At 49.3% G+C, this 25,572-nt stretch overlaps 1 protein-coding gene across 2 annotated transcripts in view; it reads left to right on the top strand.

The window, feature by feature from the left end:
• The first annotated feature begins 1,946 nt into the window (after positions 1 to 1,946).
• The window catches only part of Evl (Enah/Vasp-like), a 101,555-nt gene continuing 77,929 nt past the window's right edge, over positions 1,947 to 25,572 (top strand). For both annotated transcript variants that reach the window (XM_076847963.2, XM_076847961.2), the window contains exon 1: positions 1,947 to 2,025. In XM_076847963.2, coding sequence (XP_076704078.1) covers positions 2,003 to 2,025 — 23 coding nt within the window. In that variant the 5' untranslated portion in view covers positions 1,947 to 2,002. The remainder of the gene's footprint in view (positions 2,026 to 25,572) is intronic.

Below are 25,572 nucleotides of genomic sequence, written 5' to 3'. Positions count from 1 at the left end.
CCCCCATTAAAACGAGCTACCAGTGACCAGACCCTTCCTAGGAGAGGAGGCCTCACCATGAAGATGAGCCCTCCAGTCATCAGAGCTGTCCAGCGAGAGACCATGTTATGATAAAGATGGTGAAGAATGTTTACCTAACTGTGCTTGATAAGAGCCTCACACTCTTGGGGCTGGGGTCATGGCTCTGAGGTAGCATGTCCTCCTAGTGCATGTGAGGCATTGGGTTCAATCCTCAGCACCACATAAAAATGAAATAAAGATATTGTGTCCACCTACAACTGAAAAATAGATATTTTATTAAAAAAAAAAAAAAAAAAGAACTTCACACTCCTGCCTTTGGGTTGTGGAAGCCGCCCTGGGAGAGAGGCACGGGCCGTGCCTATGATACTGCTGTTCCACCTCTGGGGAGCCTGAGGCTCGGGGAACTTTAGCAGCTCACTAGTCGTCACTGGTGGCAGGTCTGGGACTTAAAACTGGATTATTTAATGACGCAGGATCCCCCTTGTTCTCTGGTAGAGCGTGGTTCGGCCAGGAAGCTGCCCTCTAGCAGAGGGTCTCAGGCAGAGGCTTGTCAGGAATTTTGCGGAAGGTATTTGGGTCGGTTAGTTGATGGGTCCCGCTCATCATCCCCCCATTGGCCCGCCTCCCTGCCTTTCTCCCAGTGCAGCTCTGGGCCTCCAGTCCTTTTGGAGACAGGAGTAATGACAGGAAGAGTGCTCTCATGAGCATGTGGGCTCGATTGCTGTCCTCCCGGATGGCCAGCGGAGTTGGTTCCACAAACCCTTTCTGAAGTATTCCTTTTTGTCTCGCATGGTACCAGGTATACGAAAGCAAAAGTGAGCCTTGGTGAACACCCTGACCTCAGGGAGCCCCTCGCTGGGTATGCTGCAAGGCTGCAGTCCCGGCAGAGGAGAGAGCCACCGACTATGCTGGGAGAGGTCAGGCTCCTGGAGAGGTGGCAGCCATGGTGGTCATGTGGCAGCTTGCCACCAGGACTGAACAAGGCATAACCTGGGACAGTCCAAGGGAGGAACACAACCAGTGACTGATTGTACTTGTGAAATAGTTGAGTGACACACAAAGTTTTATTCGAGATCGGTCTCCCTTATTAAATAAAGACTTGCATCCAAATGCCCAAGGCTGTCCTTCCCGCCGGACCTGCCAGCCTGGTCTTTACAGGCTGGCGAACACATCTCTCTTTTTGGCTGACATCTTGTTTCCTTTTCCTTAACTTCTGTTCTACAATTATTACAACAATTTTTGTACTTCAAGGAATTGATGAGAGCCTGGTACATATGCAGTCAATAAATATTCAAGAAAATGAGATGCTAATCACAGTGGACCTCCAAGGTCATGGGTAGCTATGGTAAAGTGGTGGGCATGGACTGTGACTTTGGCGATTCTAAAGCAGCTCTTATGTCTGTGCTAAAATAGTGTTCTGTAGTGGAATGGTGAAATACAGGATCTGGGCGACATTCAGTATGCTGGCTTTCTGTGAACCGTAGCTGGGCTACCCCCATACTGGGCTCAGATAGGACACAGGTCATGCCTGGACACTGTAGCAGCAACAGCCACAGGAAGATGGGGGGGGTTAGGAGATGACAGTGAAACAGGCTGCATTCTCCTCCCCTTACACCTTCTCCCCTTATACAACTCAAGCAAGGGTGGGGAGCGTCAGGTGACTTACCCAGATCCAGGCATGCCCTGGGTTCGACTTATTTCTCTAGACTAACGCAGCTCCCAGCCTGGAGCCTAAGCACACGCTGCATTAATCAGCCTTGCTGGAATGATCACATGGTTTCTAGCTGCCGCTTGTCAGCAGCTGGCGGAGCTGGAGGCTGCAGGCCCCTGTCTGCAGAAAGCCTTTCACTTTGGAATATCAGGGGGGTGTGGAAGCCCCGCCTCTGTATTCTGCACTTCTCACCATCTGACTGACTAAATGGTTGTCCTCCGCACCAGAAAGGCCACCATACAATCTGAGGAAACTGTCTCTGGCTAGGTCATGTTTGCATTTGAGGAATTCAGGTATGTTCTCGGTTTTCTACATCAGTCTGCTGCTGGGTTTTTGTTCTCGCTGGGTTTTTGCTGTGTAATGACAGCTTAGGCTCCGGCTGGTTCTCACAATAAGAAGGGTTCTTGTCTGCATTTGGAGGGGTTATCCCCGTGTGGGGGTGGGAGGTGCAGCGGTGATGCAGGTCTGTGTGTTTACTGCATGCAGAAAGCAGCATGGATAATCGGTTTGATCATGTGTAAATTTGTGGAGGACCCCACCTTGTGCCTCGTTTGAGCTCCTCTTGCTGGCATAGAGTTAGGAATACAGAACAGCAACTGTTTATCCAGAACAAGAGTCTCTTGCTATCTTTTGTTTTTCTTCCTTTGTCAAACTCCTGCAGTCTGCTTCTCTTAAAAAAAAAAAAAAAAAGCCTTGTAGCAGTGAAGGTGAGGATTCTGCAAGTCGACCGCAGAGTTGAGATTTGATGCGGATGGGTCTGTCATTGTTGTTAATGGCCAGCTTGTGGCTGGGCTGCTCTCTGGGAAGTGCCCTGATGGTGTTTTGTTAACGGGGTCCTTCCTGGCTTTCCTAAGCTTTCAGCTGCTCTAGTCATTAATGTTCCCAATTAGGCCTTTTGTGAATCTCATTCCTTCTGTTTTCCTCCATCTCTTCTCTGGGAATCTATCCCTGGGCATGAGTGTGGGAAGGGACCTTCTAGGAGAGATAGTTTCTAAGAAATGAAAATTAAGGAGGTGGAACAGGAGGGCAATCAGATGGCTCTTGTGTCTATTTCTATCTCTTGGAGCATATGGACAAGAAAATATGTGTGTTTGTTTCTGACCTCTGGCAGCTTTGCATGTTTGAAATAACCTTTCTGTGCATCTGAGAACTGAGTAAAAACACCTTATTGATAGGCAAAGAGTGTGTGGGACCTAGGTGCCACTTTGATGGGCCTTTATGTCCCCTCCAAATGTTACTCTAATAGTCTTTGAAAGAGGAAGACAAGAACCACCTTCCTTATTTGTAAGGGAGGACTAGACCCCTTGGAGCCAACCTGGAATAGATGAGAGGGTCCACAGTTTCTGCCAAGGATAGTTGAACTCTGGAACTTATCCCCACTCTCTTCTGCAAACTTGATACTTTGGGTCCAGAAAGTTAGCCTTTGCTTCAGAGCATGTCCTGTGTTATTTCTAGAAGGCTGGGCTATGAAAAGAAAATTCTTTCCATGTGGCAACATGCCCTGGTGGCATGGGGCCCACACCCTTGCAGGGTGACCATACTTACTGTGTAGGAGCACTCCATCAGATACCTAACAGGAATTTATTTAATCCCTGGCATGTTGTGATAGGTCAGACCTTAGGAGTGAATCAGGAGCCCTGGTTTCTGGCCTTGGTTTCAGCACCAGCCTCCATATCCTTGTGCAGGTCACAGAAAGGTTCTGTAAATGGTAGTGAGAAGTCAGGTGGTGGAGTTCATCTCTTCTGGTTGGCATCCACTTCAGATGGATGCCTGAGACATCCCGAGCCCTTTCATTACATCTCACAGGCAGGGAAGAGGGACATGTGTGAACAAACCCACTCCCACTGTGGTGGCTCCTGGCCCCAGAACCAAGAGCTTGGTCTGATGAGGTGGAAGCAGGCTGGGCTAAAGCCACTGAGCAAGTGGGAGCTTCGTTATGGAAAGTAGATCAGAGATGGGAGGTCTCTTGTCCCCTGCTCAGCATCTGCCCAGCTGGCTCTGAAGAAGTTTGCGAATGAGATTACATTTTGTAGCTTCTGCTTGGTTACTGGGCAAAGGGTGTTCATTAGTTACAGGGTTTGCATGCCTTGGGGCCAGGTAATCGTGGTGGGACAACACAGGGTCTATAGAGGAGCATAGCTTTTTAACTTTGTTCAAGCCCTAGTATGCAGCAGAATCCCTGGAGAATTGTTAAAACTCAGAGTGCTGGGCTCTTCTCTCAGAATTTCTGATGCTATAGGTCTGAGGTGGAGGTCGAGAATCTATTTCAGCAAGTTCCCAGCTGACTCTGATGATGCAGGTCTGGGACCAGACTTGGAGCGCCACTGGCCTAGGAAAGGCAGGCAAATTGACTGCCATGGAGATGAGAGGTTTGAGGCAAAGGCCAGGTGGAGGAAGAGGTGTGGAAGGAATCAGAGCAGGAAGAGGCAGGTGGAGTACAGAGGTCTCCTGGCATCCACAGGCGTTGGCTCCAGCACTCTGCAGGTGCCAAACTCTGCACATGCTCAAGTCCCCGTACAGAATGATGTGGTGTGTGCACCTGACCTCTCACATCTCCTGCATACTTTAAGTCATCTCTAGATGACTTGTAACACCTAATGCAATGCAAATTCTTCCTAAGTGGTTATAATGCCGCATTGTTTAGGGAAGAAAAAGTCTATGCATGTTCAGTACAGGGGTAGTTTGTCTGATTCTTTCTTTCTTTCTTTTTTTTTTCTAAAATCTTTTTGATCTGAGGTTGGTTGAATCTGAGTGGCATCCCTTCTGGCAGTGAATCAGAGCCAGGCATGCTCATAAGAGCTTAACTATGGCCAAGTCAGATGGACAGCCCCTCATTCTCCTGGGGACATATTGCAGAGCAAGAGAAAGAAATATTGAGACCACAGTCAGAGAACTCCGTGTATGATCCTGGTGCCCTGCCTTTGTGGGCTTGGCAAGTCTCTTGATCTTTCTTGGTGTCAGTTTTCTCAATTGAAAAATGGGATAGGGCTGGGGATGTGGCTCAAGCGGTAGCGCGCTCGCCTGGCATGCGTGCAGCCCGGGTTTGATCCTCAGCACCACAAACAAACAAAGATGTTGTGTCCGCCGAAAACTAAAAAATAAATATTAAAATTCTCTTTCTCTCTCTCTCTCTCAAAAAAAAAAAAAAAAAGAAAAAGAAAAAAAGAAAGAAAGAAAAGAAAAAGAAAAAAGAAAAATGGATAGTGATTCTTGCCCAGAAAATCTGTAATGTGTTAGAATCCAGTGGGGTCATGTAACCGATGTAAATTCTAGCTGTCTTTTCTACTTGAATCTAACAGGATGAGAAGACCCTGGGGGCAACTCAGTCAGGTGTTTTCAGGCCTCCTGTATGGACACACTCCACAGGTACACTAGCTCTAAGCAGGGTCAGGTTCATTTTTAAAGGATGCCTCCTTTAGATGCGCCACATTTTCATGCCATCCTCCCTGGTGCACTGTGAATTCCTCGAGAGCTTTGGTGAATCCTGTTTTTAACTTTGTTTCCGTGGTGTTTAAACTCCTTGACACATAGTGGGTCTGAATCAGCAGTTCTCTCTAATCAGGCCTCCGGGACTGAAAAGTGGCCAGCCCTCTGCCTCTCAGGGTGGACGCAAGTGGGTGCCGAGGCTGCCCAGTCCGGCAGGGCCTGCCGGGGGCTGCTCAGCCCTGGCCCCCATTCTCCTAAGGAGGCTGTGCCAGGGAGCACGTTCTAGAGGTGGTCTTCTGCTGCCTGGGTCCCCAGCCATAGAGCTGCAGTTCCTGGAGAGCCAGAGAAAGCGGCCAGCACCTCCCAGCTGGCTAGGGGACTCTGGCCTGCCACTGACACACCAGCGTTGTTACAGTGTCAGGCGAGCTGCTGAGCTGGCCGTCACGATAGATAGCGGTCACTTCTGTTTTCGGCTTTTTATTTTTTACTTTTATGTGTTTGGGTGTTAAGGTGTTTTTGCCTTTTTAAAAATCAGTCTTAAACAAGCCATGCACTGAATGGGTGATTTTAAGTTAGCATTTGCCCATTACCACACACTGCAGAGACTATCTCTGAGGCTTTGTGAAAGAAATACCACGTCACTTTCCTTCTACCCCTACACCCAGACCAGTGACAGCTTTCCCTTACAAGGACAAAACTGAGGTTTAAAAAAAATTTTTTTTAAGTTGCAGATGGACACAATACCTTTATTTTATTTATTTATTTATTTTTATGTAGGGCTGAGAATCAACCCTGGTGCCTCTCATGTGCTAGGCAAGCACTCTACCACTGAGCCACAACCCAAGCCCCTCAAAATTGAGTTTTAAACACTTTTTTTTTTTGCCATAATCCCTCATGGGAATATGGAACTCAAATCACAGAACTTTTTCAGAATTCCAGTACTTGATTTATTCTAATATATTTCCAGAAAAATGCAGCGCACCAGCTCCAAGATCTAAAATCTACAGTTGGAATGTGTCAGTCACATGAAAATGGGAAGTAACTATTTTGAGTATGTTTTGTTTTATTTTATTTTTAAGCAAAAATGTTATTAGGGAATGGTTGCAGTTCAAACTCCAACTAACTCTCATTCTTTATTAATTCATAGTTATATCTGGTCTCCAGACTGTTAGAATTTTTCTCGCCCTTTCACTGGAATATTGAAGACTTGGAGTGAGTGGCATGGGAGGACCCAGGTCTTCAAGTCCTGTGCACCCTGCCTGGGCCAGTGCCAAGAGCCCAGGCCAGCTCAGTCCCTCCTGTCTTCCAGGGACCCCTTTTCCTGTCACCCCTTGAGTAAGCTGATATTAGATATGTTTTGATATTAGGTACGTTGACCTTCATCCTGGGCGGAGAAATGTAGCCCAGGCCAACAGGAGAGGCACTGGGGCTGGGCGGGGAGCAGACACTGCCTTTGGCCTTAACCCCTTCCAGGCCTCATGAATGTGAACAGAGTCCACCCAGACCTTGTCCCAGCTCTGGTCCCACATGTCACTCTACTCACTTGAGTTCAAGGTTACTGCATGGGGCCTAGTGGCATCTCTGGCTCAGCGACCATTTCCTACCCCTGACCCCCCCAGTCTCCCCAGCCATGGGGGACGACTCCTGCCCTCTAGCTCTGCCATCCTGCCCTGCTCCATTCTCTTACTCTCCTGAAGGCCCACTCTGTCCTCCTGGAGACCCCGCTACTCCGTGGGGCTTCCTGCCTCCCTGCCAGGTCTTGGCTCAGATGTGCCCTGACCTCTTTTACACGCCCCTCTCCACAGTGGGTACCCCTTCCCCTCACTCGGCCTTATTTTTTGTCAGATCACCTATCACCATCTACACACTGTAGATTCTAACCTCATCTGTGCTTGATGGCAGTAGGAGCACCTGTGGGAGAGGTAGGCCAGAATGGAGAAGGAGAGAGCAGGACCAGGGGGGCCGGCGGGCTCTGGTGACGCGAGTTCTGTAGAGCCCCACAAGCACGAGCAAAGCATCATTGTGGGAAACCAGTTGGCTGCTGGGGCAGCGGAGCAGAAGGTGCCCCTCTGTCCCCCTACTCAGCATGTCTTATAGTTTCTCTCAAAGAAAGGCAGTGTTGTCGATCTGGAGTTGGAAGAATGGCTTCTGTGGTTACAGTGGAGATGTAAAAGCTGTGACCAGGAGTGAGTCACAGTTCCTCTTGGCCTGGCCACCTCTGTAGAAGAAGGAGGGGTGGCAGCGCTGCAGTGTCTGCTTCGTGTCTGGGGTTCTTGCATATTTGGCTGGTCGAGAAGCCACTTGCTGTGACATCCCCACTCCTTGCTAGTATGCTAGCAGTCTCCTGGGCTAGAAACCAAACCAAACCAGAGGAGGGGACATCCCTGGGCACATTGCCCAGAGGAACGTCCCAGAGCCTCCAAGAGTCCGTGAGTCTCCCAGCCACCTAGGATAGGTGTAGAATCTCTCCATCCCTGCCAGTTCTGAAAACTCTGAGTCCGGCTCTTTGAACTCTTCTGCCATTAAGATAACCATTCATTCAGCAGATGTTTCCGGAACAGCTACTGCAAATAAGCCACCGTCGAAATGTTCCAGGAGTCCACCCCCAGGACTCACTGTCCTCTGGGGGCCAAAAGCCTGGGGCTGGGGAGCCAAAGTGAAGCCAGCAGCAGAGCAGGGGAGAGAGTCCACGCACTGGGCCAGAGGAGAGCTATGGAGACTTCAGGAGGCGCTGTGGGGTGGGCCTTGGAGAGGCCATGGATGGGAGGGCAGGAGTGGAGGCCAGAGCCCAGGTGCCGTATGTGCTCTCCGCACCTCAACTGGTCAAACCCCCGGCGGCCTTGTCACAGCCTGTGAAGGGCGCAGGCTTAGTTTGTCTTCCTTTCTCCAGCCTGGTGACAGGCTGTGCCCTGAAGTTTACTCCGTTACTGGTGAAAGCGTTTGGCCCTCAGGAGTCCATTGTCTAGGAGCCTGCTCACTGCCGTGCAGTGCTGAGGCTGAAGGCTCTGCGTCCACTCGCCCTGTCCCGGGAAGCTGCGGAAGTTCTTTGTGGTCTACTTTCCTGCTCTGCAAAATGGAGCCGTTGTTCATCTCAGGAGTTTCTGTGCTTCGGTGAGATTACTCTACACAGCAAGTGGCCAGGTCCTGGCTTTAGTACAAACCCAGTAAGTCCACCACCAATAGCAGAACGCCCCGTAGGCCCTGTCCTGGACTAGAAGTACACAGGAGCCAGGAAGAAGGTCAAACGCCTTAAGGACAGGGCCCGCCTGCTCTCCCCCTGCCTCTTGGTGTTCAGAAAGAGTGCCAGAGTCAGTTCTGGGAAGAAGCGTGCGACACAGTATACCCATGGTGTGGCCAGCCAGCAGAGAGTCAGGATGGTGGCTGGGTTGGCACACAGAGTTGCTCATCTGAGACACGAAGCAAGTTCCTTGCAGTTGACAAATGGACTGTAGCCCTCTCTGGCTGTGATAATACTGCCAGAGCCCACTACTAAGTGTTGACACGTCCCCTGGGGTCCCAGTGGGTCTGGGTCTATGCTGCCTACACTCTGGGTCCACAGCAGTCCTCCATGTCATCTCTCATCTTTCCCCGAGTCTGGCTTAATAGGTGAGTGTCCACTGAGCCGGTCTGGGCTCCACTGGATGGGTGCACATGTGAGGGAAAGCAGCTAGATGTTTGCCGAGAGCCCTTCCAACAGCTGTTATGGTGCCTTCATGGGGTTCTCTTAGACAGCAGGAGGAGCCACTGAAGAGCTGTCAGGAGTGACCTTATCTTCAAAATTCTGTGTATTGAATCTCACCTGGGAGGGCACATTGCCCGCGCATCCCTCGGAGTTCCTGAGTGCAGACGCTGAGGAGGTGAGGCCCTGGAGGGTGCATTTTTAAGGCTCTACTGATGACTCTGCACCCCTTAGTTAGGAAGAACCCAAGCCTGGGAACCAAGCAGCTCTAGGTTCTGATGATGCTGTGCTGCTTTAGATAAGTCACTTAACTTCACTGAGACTTGGTTGCTATGGTTTGGATCTGAAATGTTCCCTAAAATTGCATGTGTTGAAGTCTTGATCCTCAAGACAGCAGTGTCCAGAGATGGGACCCTTGGAAGGCGACTGGATCAGGAAGACTCTGACCTCTCTTTGGATTAATTCATTGATGGATTCATAATTTAGTGGAATTTTAGGAGGTGGTGGATATTTTGGAAGGTGGGGGCTCATCAGAGGAACGAGGTCACCAGAGGTGTGCCTTTGAGGGCATGTCTTGTCCCAGCTCCTTTCTCTTCTCCCCAGCGCGCAGCTCTGCCCCTCTGTGTGCTCCCCTGCCAGGACAGAGGCCTGAAAGCAATGGAGCTGTGTGCCCATGGACTGAAACCTCTGAAGCTGTGGGCGAACAGAACTTTCCCCCTTTAAGTTGTTTTTTCTCAGGTATTTTGGCACAGCATGGAAAATTGACTAAAATTTGTTTTTCCACTGAAAATAGAAATATTTAGTTTGGAGAGATGTGGTTCAGAAGGTTAGAGGGACCGTGTTCAACTATGGAAAGTCTAGCGCACTGGAAAGAGAAAGGTGCTACCCTGTGTGCTTTTGAATTCAGCTGGCGCTTCCTGAGGCACTGAACCAGGCATGTTGCACATGTGGCTGAAGCAGACCTCAGCGTCAGGTCCAGAGTGCGTGCTTGTTCTAAGTCTTGGATCTGGTACCTCTGTGGCTGGCCATTTGGATCTCAGGAGTTCACTTTGTAGACGTGTACAAGCAAGAGGGATTGCTCTCACTTCAGTCCGCCTGTTCAGAGCCTGCTAGATGCAGGCGGTTGCCACAGTCTGGCTGGGCACAAATCACGAGACACTCACAGCCTTGTAGATTCAAACAGCAATTCTTTATTCCTGAACTCACACCGGCCATCTACAAACACGTTCTGGGGAAATCCACGTTCTCTGCCCAAATCCACACCCACTGGGCTTCTGTCTCCCAAATATATTCTGAATCCCGTGAGAACTCAAGGGGAACTCAGGCAGCAGGATACGCCCTATTCTAAATGGGGAACGCCCTAATCTCAGATTATGCTAAACCGGGAACACCCTAAACACGGATCCACCCTGGTCCTTGAGCAAGGTCACCTTACATGCAATGTCGCTGCAAAATGTCCTATTTCCATGAGTCCTTCCACTAAAGAAACATGGGGGTACGCTGGCAAGGAAATTGTCATACCTACTTGGCTGATGGCTCCCAGCAGGCGGTGGTCTCACGTGCATTCTTTGAGACTAACCCGCTTCCATCATCGGCAGCCCAACCCCTGGAAGAGAGAAAAGATGCTGCTTTCACTGGTTATGAGACCCTGGAGAAAACGTGAGAACCTGGAGCTCTGCCACCCTTGATGACCGCTCTCAGCCACAGAAGCACAGGGCTCCAGGAAGGAGGTCCAGGGGCAGGGAAATGGCTGCCTCTTGCAGGACCCCCAGCCTGATTCTTCAGAAGTCCCTCTGTCATTCATTTTCACATTTGGTAGGTCAGACAGCTGTGTCAAAATAGAACCTTCTTGAGAAGAGGGAGGAGGTGGGTCGAAGCTGGGATAGGAGGTATCTCCGCGAGTAGGACAACAAGCAAACGATGACTTAAAGGCATGCCCGTCCCCAGTGGTGGGGTTCCTCTCCTTGGAAAGCCATGCTTTCAGAGTCAGTGGCACCTGGAGTGCTTCCAGAGCCACAGCAGGGAGCCTGCGCTTTTGTTACCCACAACTTGGTGGAGAAGATCCTCCTCAGCAAGGTGGAGGCAGACACTGTAGCTTGGCTACAGGTGATGAAGTTCTCCTTGGTTACCTGGAATGCTCTGTTGGGACATTGTGGCTGTCACATCCTTGGTATGAACCAAGTGAGAACTGCTCGTTTTGCCTGCAGTTTGCTTCAAAGAATGTGAGAGGGAGAGGCATGGGTCCTCCCCTGATGCCCCAAAGCACGCGGTCCTTGGGGACCGTCCTTTCCCAACCTGTGAAGTAGAACTCTGTCCACTGCCGGGGCAGCCCTGTGTATCCGCCCTGAAGCCCTCCTGGCCTGCCCGCCCTCGCCCTTTCTCTTACAGCTGAGCTCCCAGGACGCACAGCTCTTTCTGCCCTGGATCTGCTGTGTCAGGAATCTGCACGAGCACTTTGCTCCCCATCCTAAACCTTTGTTTTTTTCCAGCTAAAATCCTCCAAAACCTACCTCTGTGCACACCATCTTCTTCAGGGAACATCTCCTGACCTCTAGAGCCATATGTTTCTTCCTAGACTTTATGCAACACTTAAGTGTAGAAGATGTAATCTAATATTTTTTTTTCTCAGTCCTATTTTCTTAACCAGATTGAGGGTCACTTGAGGTAGGAACAATTCTGGCATATTTTCATAACAGTGGGAATTGTTGTTATATATTTGTACATGCACACAATATAATGATCAATTTAGCCAGTTGCATTCCATGGTACCTTCCCCTTCCTTCTTACACACATTACCCTCCTGCCACACACCAGTCCTTATTGTAGGTCCTAGAAGAAGAAATGGCAAAAGGGGACCATTGCCACCTTCTTAAGCATGAAGGCCTTTGGGGACTTTTTTATTTTTATTTTTTATACTTTTTTAGTTGTAGTTGGACACAATACCTTTATTTTATTTACTTATTTATTTATTTATATGTGGTGCTGAGGATTGAACCCAGCACCTCCCATGTGCTAGGCAAGTGCTCTACCGCTGAGCCACAACCCCAGCCCCCTTTTGGGATTTTGAGAGAGACACTAAATCTAGTGAGCAAGACCTATGCGTGGACAGTAGATCCATGGGAAGGCCCAAACAGGCTGTGTGTAGGTTTTCAAAGCTATAGATATTTACAGAAAGTGTTGTGTTAGTAGAGATGCATGTGCCGTTTTAAATCTATCAATGTGGTTTCTGATTCTTAGTAGGAAACCATGTGCAGGAGCATCCGCTGTGTTCCAGGCACTTTGGTTCTCACATCTGATGCCCACAGAAGCCCGTGAGCAGTGCTCAGAGCACAGATTCCAGACCTGTGGTTACATTATTGTCACCATTTAACCTAAGAGGCACCCGAGGTTCAGAGAGGCTAAATCACTTTCTCAAAGTCACACTGCTTGCAGCTGGATCTAAGTATCTTAACTGAAAGAAAAGGGGAAAAATAAATAAATAAACACAGCCATCTCCCACCCTAATTTTGTGAAACTAAGAAAACCTGTCAGGTCCCACAGTCTGTTTTGGATAATGTTCTGTTGCATTGTTGACCAGCTCATGCTTATTGAAATCTGGCTGTGCTCATTGAACCTGCCGGCCCTGTGTGAGGTAAGTCCTGTGAGTGGCCGCTACTGTCAGACCTGTTTCACAGGTGAAGGACCTGAGACGGCCAGGTGTGTGAGCATGGTCCACGTCACAGAGCCACAGTTGGACCCCAGGCCTGCTGCCTCTGGAACCTGTGCTTCTGCTTGCTGTCTTAGCCCCTTCCAGTCGCCAGGGGTGGGGGCGTCCTGTGGTCAGTTAGAGGATCCCCCCAAAAGATGGTGGTGGTAAGCCGAGGCTCCCAGAAGCCTCGCAGGTGGAATCTTCCTCCTGTCTCCCCACATGTGATGAGGGACCCTCTGAGTTTGTGCTCTGGAGAACACAGAGGGGGAGTCTGGGCCTGGGCTTGGAGAAGCTGGGGAGTCTTCAGGTCACCTGTGAATGGCAGGCAGCAGACGAGCGCAGGGTCCAAGTCTCCTCTCCCAGTGTGTGCAGTGGGGTGGATCGTTTCTTCTATCCTTGCCTTTTCTGCAAAATGGGACTGTTGTGAGGGAAAGTATGATTGTTGTGCAGAAATGCTTTCTAAACTGAAAACCTCAAGTTGTTTTTAAAATTGTTATTCACCAAGGTCATTTCCATCCTAGTATGTAGCACAGCACACCAGTTTATTAGAAGGAGTTAACAGTGGGATGAGTGACTGCATGTTGCCTTCCGGGTCTCTGGGTTCTATAACTGGAAAAAAAGTTTGCAGTGCTGGGGACTGGTTGGAACCCAGGGCAGGGCCCTGTGCCGGCCAGGCAGGCTCTGAGACTGGAAAAGTTCATGAGACGTTTTTGTGTGTGCCTTGAATGTTCTTTCTAGATTGTATATTGTTGGTTTTTTGTTTTTTTATTTTTGGAATTTAGTGAAGTCACTCATCTAGAAAATCAGAAATCATGTTCATTCCATTTACGGTATCGCACCCCACTCTGGATTGGTAAGGCAGTTTATTTTGTTTTTCTGACACATCCCTGGCAGAAAGGAATTTTTTAAGGAATTCCAGAACTGCAGGTTTCATTCAGCAGTGCACGTATTGGTTTTCCCTCTTCCTGCCACTCATTCCCTTGGATGTGGCCATCTGGTTTCTGCTTTTGCTTTCCTTTTTTTTTTTTTTTTTTTAAGGGAGTTTCTAAAGTGTCACCCTACTGATGTAGCTACTCTAGGTGGCACTGGTGTGGCATACTGACTGACAGGGAGAGGGCTGAGCTGAGCTCCAGCATCCCGATCTCCTTCCTTGAGGCATTTGCCCTCAGCACGGGCCACAGGCACAGAGAGGGTGGAATTGCTCTGGCAGCAAGGTATTCACTAACAACGGTTAGAAAGGCCTCTGTGTCGGTTTCCCACGCTTGTTTGTCCGCTAGACCAGCAGTATCATTTCTAGAAGACAGTTTTGCCTGCCGTGGGGGTAGAGACGAGTGGATAGAAGGGGACTAGCATTCCATTCCACAGCAAGCCCCCCTCGTCATGTGGCCCATGTGGCCCTCACCTCTCCCAACACCCCCAGGTGGCCCATGACACAGGCCTGACCAGGCCAAGACTCGATCCCCTGGCTGTGATGACTGGTGTGGAGGCAGGTTTGTCATCTGGGACTGTCTAGGACTTGGACCAGAGCTGTGAGGAAAGATGCCATTGTTTTCTGAGCACAGGAGCTGTCGGGACCATGACAGCCTCGGGTCATTGGTAGCCTTCTTTCCACCTCGAGGGGAAGCACTGTGACAGGAAGCCAGCAGAGAGGGAGGAGGGAGCAGAGGCACTGCTGGAGAGGGCACAGTCTCCTGGCAGCCAGGCAGTCGGGCCACTTAGGAGCCCCAGGCTTCAGTCCTGCCAACATTTCAGCGAACTGGACCCAGTGCATTAAAATAGGTTGGAAATCACAGTCTAGAGCTTTCAGATGTTATATTAATTAATACTATTATTAAATAACAATTACATAGTCATATATTAGATACCATAAGTTTTTATAGGCACTCCACGTCTGGGATGGTAGGACAAAATGGTTAAGCCAGGCTTCTCCTTGGACTACTTTTTTTTTTTTTTTTTTTTTTTGATGTATGAACTAAAAAATTCCATTTTTTTCTTGTTAGAATCTGTCACTTACAGCACATAGAGTCCTGAATAATACAAAACTGCGAGAGAAATAAAAAGCAAACTAAAATTTGGATCATTTTTACTTCCAGTGGAGGTGACCATAGCAGTCATCTTCAAAATTGTTGGTGTTGCTGAGCATAGTGGTACTTGCCTATAATCCTGGCGGCTTGGGAGGCTGAGGCAGGAGGATCACAAGTTCAAAACCAGCCTCCGCAATTTAGTGAGGCCCTAAGCTCTTAGGGAGACCCTGCCACTAAATATAATATAAAAAAGGGCTAGGGATGTGGCTCAGTGGGTAAGGGCCCCTGAGTTCAATCCCCAGTACCAAAAAAAAAAATTGTTGGTGTTTTCTATTTGTTTAGGTGTTTTGACAGAGGACTGTGGTACCCTAGGACACCAGTGTGGACTGACTTGTCTCCCCATAAAGTTCTAGTTGAAGCCCTAACCTCCAAGGTGACCATACCTAGAGATGGGTCTTTAGATAATTAAATACAAACAAGGTCATAAGGATGGGCTTGTGTCCTCATGAGAAGAGGAAAGGACACCAGAGGTTTGTACACATAGTAAGGGCTACATGAGGCCACAGAGATGGCAGCCGTGAGCACGGTAGGGAAGGCTCCAGAGGACACCATGGCTGCCCTCTACCAAGCCTGCAAGGTGCAGTGAGGACACAGAAAACTGTAGGACGCCGATTCCCTCCAGCTCAAGGGAGACCAACAGTGGCCTTCAGCGTGGAGTTCAGGGCCTACCTTCCTCCTCCCATCCCACTCCCGAGCTAGAGTCGGTCTCTCCTGTGCTCTAGAAAGACCCTGCGCCCACCCGGCCTCTGCTTCTTCATCAGCCCCAGTTTCTAGTTGATGAACTGCCAAAAGCAGCCGTTTCATTTGCTCCAGGCTTGGCTGGCACCCAGCACCCGTGCCAAGTCCTCAGCTACATTTTCAAAAGTAAATGCACAAACAAGACACAGAGCATGAGGACTCCAACAAAGATCCTTTTTAGGTATCTCAGCCTCAGACGGCTGTGCGTCACTCTCTGGGGCAGCATTCACTCTTCACTTCCCTAAAACAGACTGAAGGACCCAGAGGCACTTCCGATGGGTAAGGGAGTGGGAACGGTGCTTGCTGTGACCTGGGCAGGCAGTGCGTGCAGACCCTGCCTTCACCCGAGCGCCATCAGGGGTGTGCGAGGAGTGGCTTCTGCTTATTCATAAGTGCCAAGATCTGTGTACAGAGTACTGTTTAATTAACATCCTCAGCAAGTTAGAAATTAATCACGACTGAGGAGACAAACCTAAAAATCATCAGAATTTGGTCCTGGCCCGCAGGCTAGCGGCAGACCTGATGACGCCCACCCTGGCCTGCCCTGGGGAACTGAGAAGACAGGAGGAGTGAAAATGTGTTGGTGCTGGAAGGAGCGGGGAGAGCTAGGTGTGGGCTGCCCTGCGGCCCTGTCTGGACGGACTTCCTCCCTGCTGGGCTGCCAATGCCCTGACCTACGTGTCAGGGTCAGGAGCCATGGCCAAGCTGGCAGGCGAGATGGAGCCCCCTTCTGTTCCTATGGAGTCCGGGCCCCTAGGGCCCTCAGCCCTGAACCAGGCTGCCGTCATTCTGGGGACCAGGCCCAGGCTCCATGCAGATCACACTTGTCCCTGTGCTCCCACAAGCTTTTTTCTTTTTAATAAACTAGTCTCATTAATTGGAAAATTTATGCTCATAATAAAAAGCCCAAATAGAATAATGCTAGAACTTCCCTGAAGGCCTTAAACTCTGAGCAGAGGCCACCGCTCGGGTGGCTAGCTGTCTGGGATGGTCTCTGGTACTGTTTAGGACCCTGTGTGCCCTGGTTTGTTCCACTGTGTGTGTCACAGCATTGGTTACTCACAAGGACACAAGTGTGGGTTCCTGGCTACTCTGTGACTTCCTTTGGGTTCTCTTGAGCACACTAACCTCTCCGAAGCAGGGACTGTCGGGCGGGATTGTGGCTCAGGGGCAGAGCGCTTGCCTTGCATGCGTGAGGCCCTGGGTTCCATCTTCAGCAATAGATAGATAGATAGATAGATAGATAGAGAGTTCATCTACAACTAAATAAAAATACTAAAAAAAAGAGTTGGGACTGTCTGTTCGTCCAGTCAGGCCCAGAGGACACCAGATAAACATGCGACTAGACGGGAGGAAGGCTGTCAGGAAGAACACTAAAGCCCCTCAAAGTGAGTTGTGGGGACAGAGCCCCTGCAGGCGATAAACATTTTTAAACACAGTTACTCATATACTTACCTCATAATTTCAGTTTCCTACCTTTTCCAGTTCAGGTAGGATGATGATTTGACCATTAAAGCAACCCTCATTAGGTTTCTTAAAGCAAAATCTGAAATCAAATTAATAACTTGGTTCACTATGGATACAAGAAGCAGGTCTGCTGAGGGGCTGAGTGAACCCTAGGCTCTGGGGGGCTGGCGGGGGCTGGGCGGCCTCCTTGCCTGCAGTCTGCCTCTGCTGTGTCCCAGGTGGTGTGGCAGCAGCGTGAGCTTAGTCAATGGTTTCTGCCGCTTTGTTTCTTGGCACTGGAGCGACCTTGGCCAGTGGCTCAGTGCATGGGGACTGTTTCCCGCTCTGCTGCCTAACCGAGAATGTTTACCAGCTCCTTTATGTGCTTTTTCCCTCTCCACTTTTAATGCACTTTTTTTTCCTCACTAAGTTGTCCAGACTGGCCTTGAACTTGCCATTCTCCTCCCTCAGCCTCTCAGGAAGCTGGGACTCCAGGCTTGCGCTGTTTTAATGCACTTTTATTATGCTCTCTTCTGAACTCTGCCGTGCTTCTTGCTCATAATTTACGCCCTGCCTTCTCCTCTGGACTTAGATCAGCCTGCTCTGCTCCACAGGCAAGCTACACCTTTTCCTCTGTGTGTGGATTAGTTCTGTGTCACTGTTTCCCCCTTAATTAGAGAGGAAAGTGTGGCTGCTAATCTGCTCCCCAGAAAACTGTCACCTTGACTGAACAGAACAGAACCTGGACATTCCTCCCAAAGCAGTTCCTGGCTCTTCCTGCTCTTTGCATATATGTCCGCCCAGTCTGCACCAACAGGCGCTTCTCACCAACACCCCCCCCCTTCCCTCCCCGAGAGCGGGAGGAAAGCCTGTTCGCCTCTCTGCATCCCTCCTGACGGCCACCTGCATTCCCAGCTAGTTGGGTCTGTAAGTGTCGCTGAGCTCAGTGAAGGCCATTCCACTGCCCTGCGCCTTGGGTCCTTCCTCTTTCAGTTGAGAATGATAGGTAGGCAAACAAGACAGTGAGTGTGACGGTGCCCAAGGCGGAACTCTGTATGTCCAGGTTGTTACGTGATCACACATTCCTCCTGGTGTGCAGAATAGGAGCTTGGAAGCAGCTGTGCCCCTAAGGGTACAAAGAGCTTGCTAATGGCAAGGCCCTGCTCCCCAGGCTCCTGGAACTCCCCGCCTGCAAAGGCCATCACTTTTAAAGGAAGAGAGTTCTGTTTGGCCCACTGGAGAGGATACATTTGAAAGGATATCCTTAAACATTTTTTTTTTTTTTAGAACACCTAGGTATAAGATAGTGCTATACTTAAGTATTTAAAAAAAAAAAAGTGCTATCCATTTTCAGCCTTGAGATATCCTTCACCCAGGGTTGAACACCCACTTTCTGTGTGTGTGTGTGTGTGTGAATTTTCTAGCTGTAGATGAACATAACTTTATTTATTTATTTTTATGTGGTGCTGAGTATGGAACCCAGTGCCTCACCCATGCTAGGCAAGTGCTCTACCACTAAGCCACGACCCCACGCCTGAACACCCACTTTTAATATTGAACATCCCTGTTTATTTCACAGGATGGCTTGGAGAATTCATGACCTAATGTATTTGAAGGACTAGTCAGCTACAGTGTGGTACACGCAGAAACATGCAAGATGGGGGCAGATCTCCCACAGCAGACACCAGCTCTAATCTACTTGCTCTTACTATCTCAGTGGCCTTGAAGTACTTGCTTAGCTACAGTTTTTCTCAGACTTAAAATGGAGATAATGGTAATAAATGTAAAGAACCCAACACATAGTAGGTACTCAGTTTACATCATGCAAAAGAGATGATTAGACTTATATCTTAGATGTCACATTTTTAGACTTATATTCTGAGTGTTGCCAAATGAATTCTCCATACACTTAGACCCTATAAATATATTTATATTTTCCCATGTGTTTTTGTTTTTTATTTGTGTGCCAAACTTAGAATCTCCTGTTTGAAAGTTTTGCCTTTGTTTTGTAGAATAAAACATTTCTGAGGTTGAAATTAATCAATTAAGCATTAGTGGAGAGCAGAAAATAGGACCCAGTGGTGTTCTCTAGAGCACACCCTCCAGTAGAAATCCAGTACAAAATTTTTTGTATTATATTTAAAGGCAGGGTCTCACTGAGTTGCTTAGGGCCTCACTAAGTTGCTGAAGCTGGACTTGAGCTTGAGATCCTCCTGCCTCAGCCTCCTGAATCGCTGGGATTACAGGCATGCACCCCCATGCCCAGCCATTACATTACTTTCTCATAAGAAGTATTTGGTGTCCAGTACATATTTTTACACCAGTATCGCTTCTCAATCCAAATTGTCCACATGCCAAGTGATCAGAGTCACATGTCATTCAAGGTTATTGGACTAGACATCTAGCCCTGATGCACCGAGACAGCCCATCTGAGCACCTAGGGTTAGGAAGCCCTTGTCACGTAAGGGGGAAGACAGTGTGTGCACGCGCATTTGTGAGGGGAAGAGGGCTCATGGCACTTGTAAATGTGCGTTGAATAGTGAGAGAATATACAGGAAGCTAGTGACAGTAGCTCCCTTGAGAAGCTAGGGTAGAAAGGAGGTGTTTTGCTCTCTCCTTTTTTAAATATTTTAATTTTTCATGACATGTAACATTTGCTAAATAGAAATTTTGGCTCAAACACACCCCGCCACCACCAACAAACCCTTGCTCCAGAAGTACATATTAAAACTATCCAGAAAGCTTCAGCCAACAGCTCCAGGAAAACCAACATGCATGGCATGCCGTCTGCCCGTACCGGGAAGATGAGGAGTAGAGTGTGGAGCCTGCCCGCTCAGCCCATGGCCCAAAGACAGGCCAGATTTAGAGTGATCTGAACAGGGCCACAGACCAGCCTGGGGCCCTGTGGATACCCTGACAGTCACCTTCCCAAATGCTAGGCCACGGAAGCCTTCTTTTTAAGTAACAATTGCCCTTTGTCCTGGGTTTGGGGGCATACACTGGTAATCCCAGTGACTCGGGAGGCTGAGTCAGGAGGGTGGCGGGTTCCAGGCTAGTCTGGGTAAGTTAGTGAGACCCTGTCTCAAAATGAAATTAAAAAGTGCTGGGCATGTAGCTCAGTGGTAGAGCGCCTCTAGGTCCAATCCCCAATTTAAAAAAAAAAAAAAATTCTTGGATAGCACTTCATCTTTGCACTTGTTTTATAGTATACCCCCGCATCCGGGTCTGTGTCCATAGCAGTCCTATGGCAGAATAAGGGCAGGTGGTGAAATCGGCCCAGGAGAGCAAGGTGGAGAAACTTGCCTGAGTTCCTCGAAGCATGCACCACACCCAGGTCCTCCTCCGTCAGGCTAGCTCACCAGAGCCCTCAGCACCTCCCGAGTCAGCCTTCCTCTACTCACAACCCTCTGCTCCTGTGGCAGAGCATCTTGGTCTGGATTTGGGGCTGCTCAGTACACTGGCCAAACCGCTCCCTAACAAACAACTGAAGCACATGGCATTAGGCCCTGTCCCCAGAAACCAATGCCTAGGTGTCGCAGGAGCCAGAGGAGGGAAGGCGTACCCGCAGGCATGGCCAGGGCGTGTTGCAGAGGGCCTGAGAGCTGCATGAAGCAGATGGGGGAGCACGCGTCTGTCCCTGCGCAGCCCCCTGCCAGGGTTCACAGGCATGCGTCCTCTGAATCAGTTGGGCAGGAGCATGACTGGCCAGGAACTTAAGGTTGAAAAAGAGACCCCGAGGAAAGGCGAGGGGACCTCACGGGTATTGCTACGTGAAAGGCCAATCTGGAAAGGCCACATTCTGTCTGATTGCATCCCTGTGACGTTCTGGAAAAGGCAAAACCTATAGATACTATATAAAGTCAATGGTTGCCAGAGGCTGGGAAGAGTGAGGAATGAATACGAAGCGGAGGCTTTTTTTTTTATAATGAAGTTTATTTATTTATTTATTTAGAGAAATTTTAGGTTCATAGCAAAACCAGAGGGAGGTAGAGATTTCCCATATGCTCTCCAGCCCCATTCACTCACAAATTCCCTGTTACCAACACCCCCACCACACCCCCTGCCCAGTGATGTTTGTTACAGTTGATGAACCTACAAGGGCACTTCCCGATTGCCTGGATTCTGTAGCTCACTCCAAGTGGCCATGGGTTTGGACAAATGTATGACACGTGCCCACCATTATGACATCACCTAGGCTGCACTCATGTGGGGTGGGGACGTGTGGGAAACCTCTGCATTCCTCTCCATTTTTGCTATGACTCTAAAACTGCTCTAAAAAAACACTCTTTAAAAAGAGGGAGACGAAGGTTGGGTGAGAAGGAAGTTGGCAAATGCTAGCCGGAGTTTCTAGTAAGAGCTAAGTGCTGTGTGAAGAGCTGGAAAGGAGGGGCTGGGGCTAGTCACTGTCTAGTAGGTGACTTCAAGGCTTTGAGGCATTTTTACTCTACTCCTGGATGAGTGGCCTCCAGAGGAGCTCAAAGCCCAGTGGATTTATGTGCCTTTGGAAGTATAAAAAGTTTTGAGTACTCTGTGTCCAAAACAGATGTACAGATTCATAGATTCCAGGCCAGGATGATGGGATTAAAATAAAAACAAGGGCTGGGGATGTGGCTCAAGTGGTAGCACGCTCGCCTGGCATGCGTGCGGCCCGGGTTCGATTCTTAACACCACATACAAACAAAAATGTTGTGTCTGCTGATAAAAAATAAATATTAAAATATTTAAATATAAATATTAAAATTATAAATATTAAAAAAATTCTCTCTCTCTCTCTCTCTCTCCTCTCTTACTAAAATAAAATAAAAACAAGTAAAAAACAACTTTGTTAAAACCACGCATTTGTTTTTGTTGTTGTTGTTTTTATTTGTTCATGATAGTAGGACGTATTTGGCATATTATACATATATGGAATACAACCTATTCCCAATAGGCTCTTATTCTTGTGGTTGTACATGATGTGGAGTAACCCTGGTCATGTATGCAAATACAAGGCTAGGAAAATTTTGTCCAATTAATTCTACTGTCCTTCCCACTCCCACCCCCTCCCTTCCCATCATCTAACCTGATGGCTTCTATTCTTCCCCTCCCCACCCTCCCTTGTTGTGGGTTAGCCATCCAGATACCAGAGAGAACATTTGGCCTTTGGTTTTTTTTGAGATTGGCTTATTCACTTAACATGAGAGTCTCCAATTCCATCCATTAACCAGCAAATGCCATAATTTCACTCTTCTTTAGGGCTGTGTAATAATCCATTGTGTATATGTACCACATTTTCTTTATCCATTCGTCTATTGAAGGACACCTAAAACCATGCATTCTTTTACCTAGATCCAGACTGAGTAAACTGAAGTGAAATTCAATGGAAGTTGGAGTCCCTAAAATGAAAAGACTATCAGGTGGTGGCAGGCACTGGTAGGACACCCACCCAGGGTTGTATGGAATGTAATTCCACCTCTCCACTAAAAAGATCACATTGCAATGTGAGTTATGGAGAGAGAGGTTAACTCTGTCCTTGAGCTGGGGAGAAACACCTCCTTGTAACTGAGCACTGCTGTGTTCTGTGCAGTCGCTCCCACACCACTGGGTTCTTGGGCTACTAAAAATCCCCATATGTGAATGAGTTGGCATCCGGACAAGTGGCTATCAGCATTGTCAGTAGAGAAGCGCTGACCAACCCCACTCCTCCCTGACCAGCAGGTGGAATGTTCTGCTTCTTGAGAGCTTTCCCACTCATTGTTGTCTTCAGTCTCTGTAGCCAGGTAAGGAACAAAGAAAGGCGAGGAGCGAGGCCATCCTGGGAGTGCACAGGTGGCCGGCTGGGCCAGGAGAGCTCCCAGGGCCAGCAGTTTGCCTGAGGTCCCAGGACAGGTTAAGTTGTGCTCTTTAAACTGCCACGTCCCTCTGGGAGGCCACCTCTGCCCATATCAGTGCAGAGTTCACAAAAGTGAATTAAAGAAACTATTAGCAAATTTGCCTCAACAACAAATTTGGACAAAAATTCTTTAGGGGCCCAGTTTTTTTGTTTTCTGGGTTTTTGTGGTGGGCGGTGGGATTAACCCATTAGCACAGTGAGTCTGTTTGTTCTCAGCCCAGACTAAGAAACAGCCGTGTGGGCCGCCTCCCTAGGAACAGCTTCCCTTGGCCACACTTAGGCAGGGCCACTGGCGGCAGGGAGAGCATTGTAAAATACGCCAATTCCTCCTCTAGAGCAGGGAGCTCTTCTGACAGGGATCCTGGGCTCCTCTCCCCGTCAGGAGGGCAGGTGACCAGCCTGAAGTCACATCTGCTCCAGGAAACACGGGCGCTGAGCCCAGGTGGTCCACAGCACCCTGCCCAGCCCCACCTCTGCTCCTCCGGCCAGCTCAGCTCACCAGCCGTGGCTTCTAGTTACCTGGCGCCTCCCTCCTGTGTCCACAGGAAAGGGCTCGGAGAGGATGCAGCTGTGAGCCAGGGCCAGTCCAGGCAGGGCAGCTGGCAGCGGGCAGGGAGGATTCTCCCTGGGTCCTGTCCCCTCAGCACAGTGCAGACCTGGGCCGTCGCATTCCCTTTTCAAGGCTCCAGAGAGACAGAGCATTGCTCTTGGCCACCCCCCTGCCGGCAGCTGCAGTGACCACGGAGTCAGAGCCGGGGCAGCTCCTTTAGATGCAGGTCGCTGTCACAGTTCCAGGTCTCCTCAGCGTCAGATGTCTGCTGCCAGTGCCTGCTCTCTCACCCCGTGGCCTGTCCTCCCTCACTGTCCATCACCACCAGGGTTTGAGGGTGTCCCCGGTCTTGTCAAGCCCCGCCCAGCTGCGCATCCTCCCTGCTCTTCCTGTCGCCCAGGCGGAGCCCCACAGCCTGCAAGTCTCGCTGAGGTGCCACGCACGGCCAGTGTGCGCTCTGGCTGCGCCTCCCCGGGAGCCTGTCTCCTTGCCAGCTGGTTGGCCTTGGGGAAGCCGAGGTTCTTGGTGAGGACTGTTCCTTGGCATCCCTGACCTTGCCCACCAGATGCTAGGAGCAGCCCCAGCCTCAGTCGAGAGCCACTTCCTCACAGACTACAAAGGGTAATAGTAGAAACAGTGCTCACTGGGGTGGCTTTAAGTATGAAATAAATTAAGGAGTGTGTGGCATCGTCCAGCAGCTGGTCTGTGACCACACATCACCCCAAGCCTGGGCCCCTTTGGCCCGTCACAGCGTGTTCCTCACCACCTGGACAGACCACCAGAGGCCCCGTGCTCTCCCACATCCCGCGCCTGTCCTCTGATCATTTCTTGAGGGATGGGCTGTGTCTGATTGAACATCACACCAGGTGTGACGTTGATTTTGGCGCACACTTTACCTTGGAAGATGCCGTTTGATAAGCATGCACCTGTTAGCTGAGGAAATCCCCACTGCCTCTCAGTTCGCCATGCTCTTTTCATGCCATTGTCTCATTTAATCCTTCCCAGAAGTCAGTGGAAAGGCCTGGCTTACCGCTCCCTCTGATGGGCAAGCGTGCATCCAGGCCGGGAGAGCCGGGACTGCGGAGCCCATCTGCTGGCTTGCCACTGGGCCACGCTGCCGTGGGAGGACTGTGCCAATGTATTTCTGATCCCTTTACTGCCCTGGATAGGTTAGTTCATCTCAATCAACCAGTGCTGTCTGTCCTCCCAGGACCTCTGTGCGTGTGGCTGTAGGAGGAATGAATCCTGGAGTGAGCCGATGAGTTCTTGGAATGCTCTGAGGCTGGTTCGGGCATCCATGATCTTACGTGGTCTTGACAACTTTTTCCTCGAGCCATATCCTAGATCTCAGGAAAGCCAGGTTTACTTCCAGCCTAATTAGACTAGTAGGTCACCCAGAACAGCTCAGAGCAGAAATAAAATCTTCAGAAGAGACCTGTTTGATTTGATTTTTTTTTCTGTTTTGTCATTGAAAAAGTTTTGAAATTTCATACAGTAGGATTCTTTTCTGTGTTAAGGCCTCAGAGATAGTCATCCTGAAAGACCGAAAACACAAAGCATGTTAGTCAGCTCTGCATCACTGTGACCAAAATATTTGACAAAAACACTTAGAGGAAAAGTTTATTTGGGCTCACACTGTCAGAGGTTTAGTCCACAGATGACCCACCCATTGCTCTGGGCCTAAGGTGAGGCAGGACACCCTGGCAGAAGGGCGTGGAGGAGGAATGCTGCTCAGCTCCCAGCAGCCGAGAAGCAGAGGGAGAAGGAGGAGTGGGAACAAGATACAATCCCGGAGGGCACACCCCCAGCGACCCACCTCCCAGCCATGCTCCACCCACCTACAGTTGCCACCTAGTACTGTAGTCCTTTCAAATTGATTAGGTTACAGCTCTCGGGATCTTATCTAGTCACGTTACCTCTGAACATTCCTGAATTAACACAGGAGCTGGGGGTTGGGGTGGGGCACCTCATATCCAACCAGGAAACAGTATACCCAAGGAGGAGGCTGAGTTCACTGTCAGCAAACATGGCACTAAGAATTTTGACTAGTAGAAAGGAATCCTGGGCATCAGGAGTGAGCTCCAGGAGGCCTGGATTCTGAACTCTGCTTTGCAACCACTATTTCAAGACCTTGAGCAGATCACTTTCTTTCACATGACTTCAGTGTCTTCATGGGGCTGTTAAACGCAAGACAGAAGCAAATATTTGTTCAGAATAGTCAGTTGTTGGACCATCTTTGGCAAATGTGCAAAATCAGAATTAGAGCAAATCATTCAGTCCAATCTTAGCTAAAGCGGAAGTGCGCTATGTTACCATCAGCTGGATGGCTACCGTCAAACCAAAATTGCTTCCCCTGT

The sequence above is a fragment of the Callospermophilus lateralis genome, chromosome 3 (assembly GCF_048772815.1).
Source record: "Callospermophilus lateralis isolate mCalLat2 chromosome 3, mCalLat2.hap1, whole genome shotgun sequence".
Lineage (NCBI taxonomy): Eukaryota > Metazoa > Chordata > Mammalia > Rodentia > Sciuridae > Callospermophilus > Callospermophilus lateralis.
This window is presented reverse-complemented; position numbering and strand designations above follow the sequence as displayed.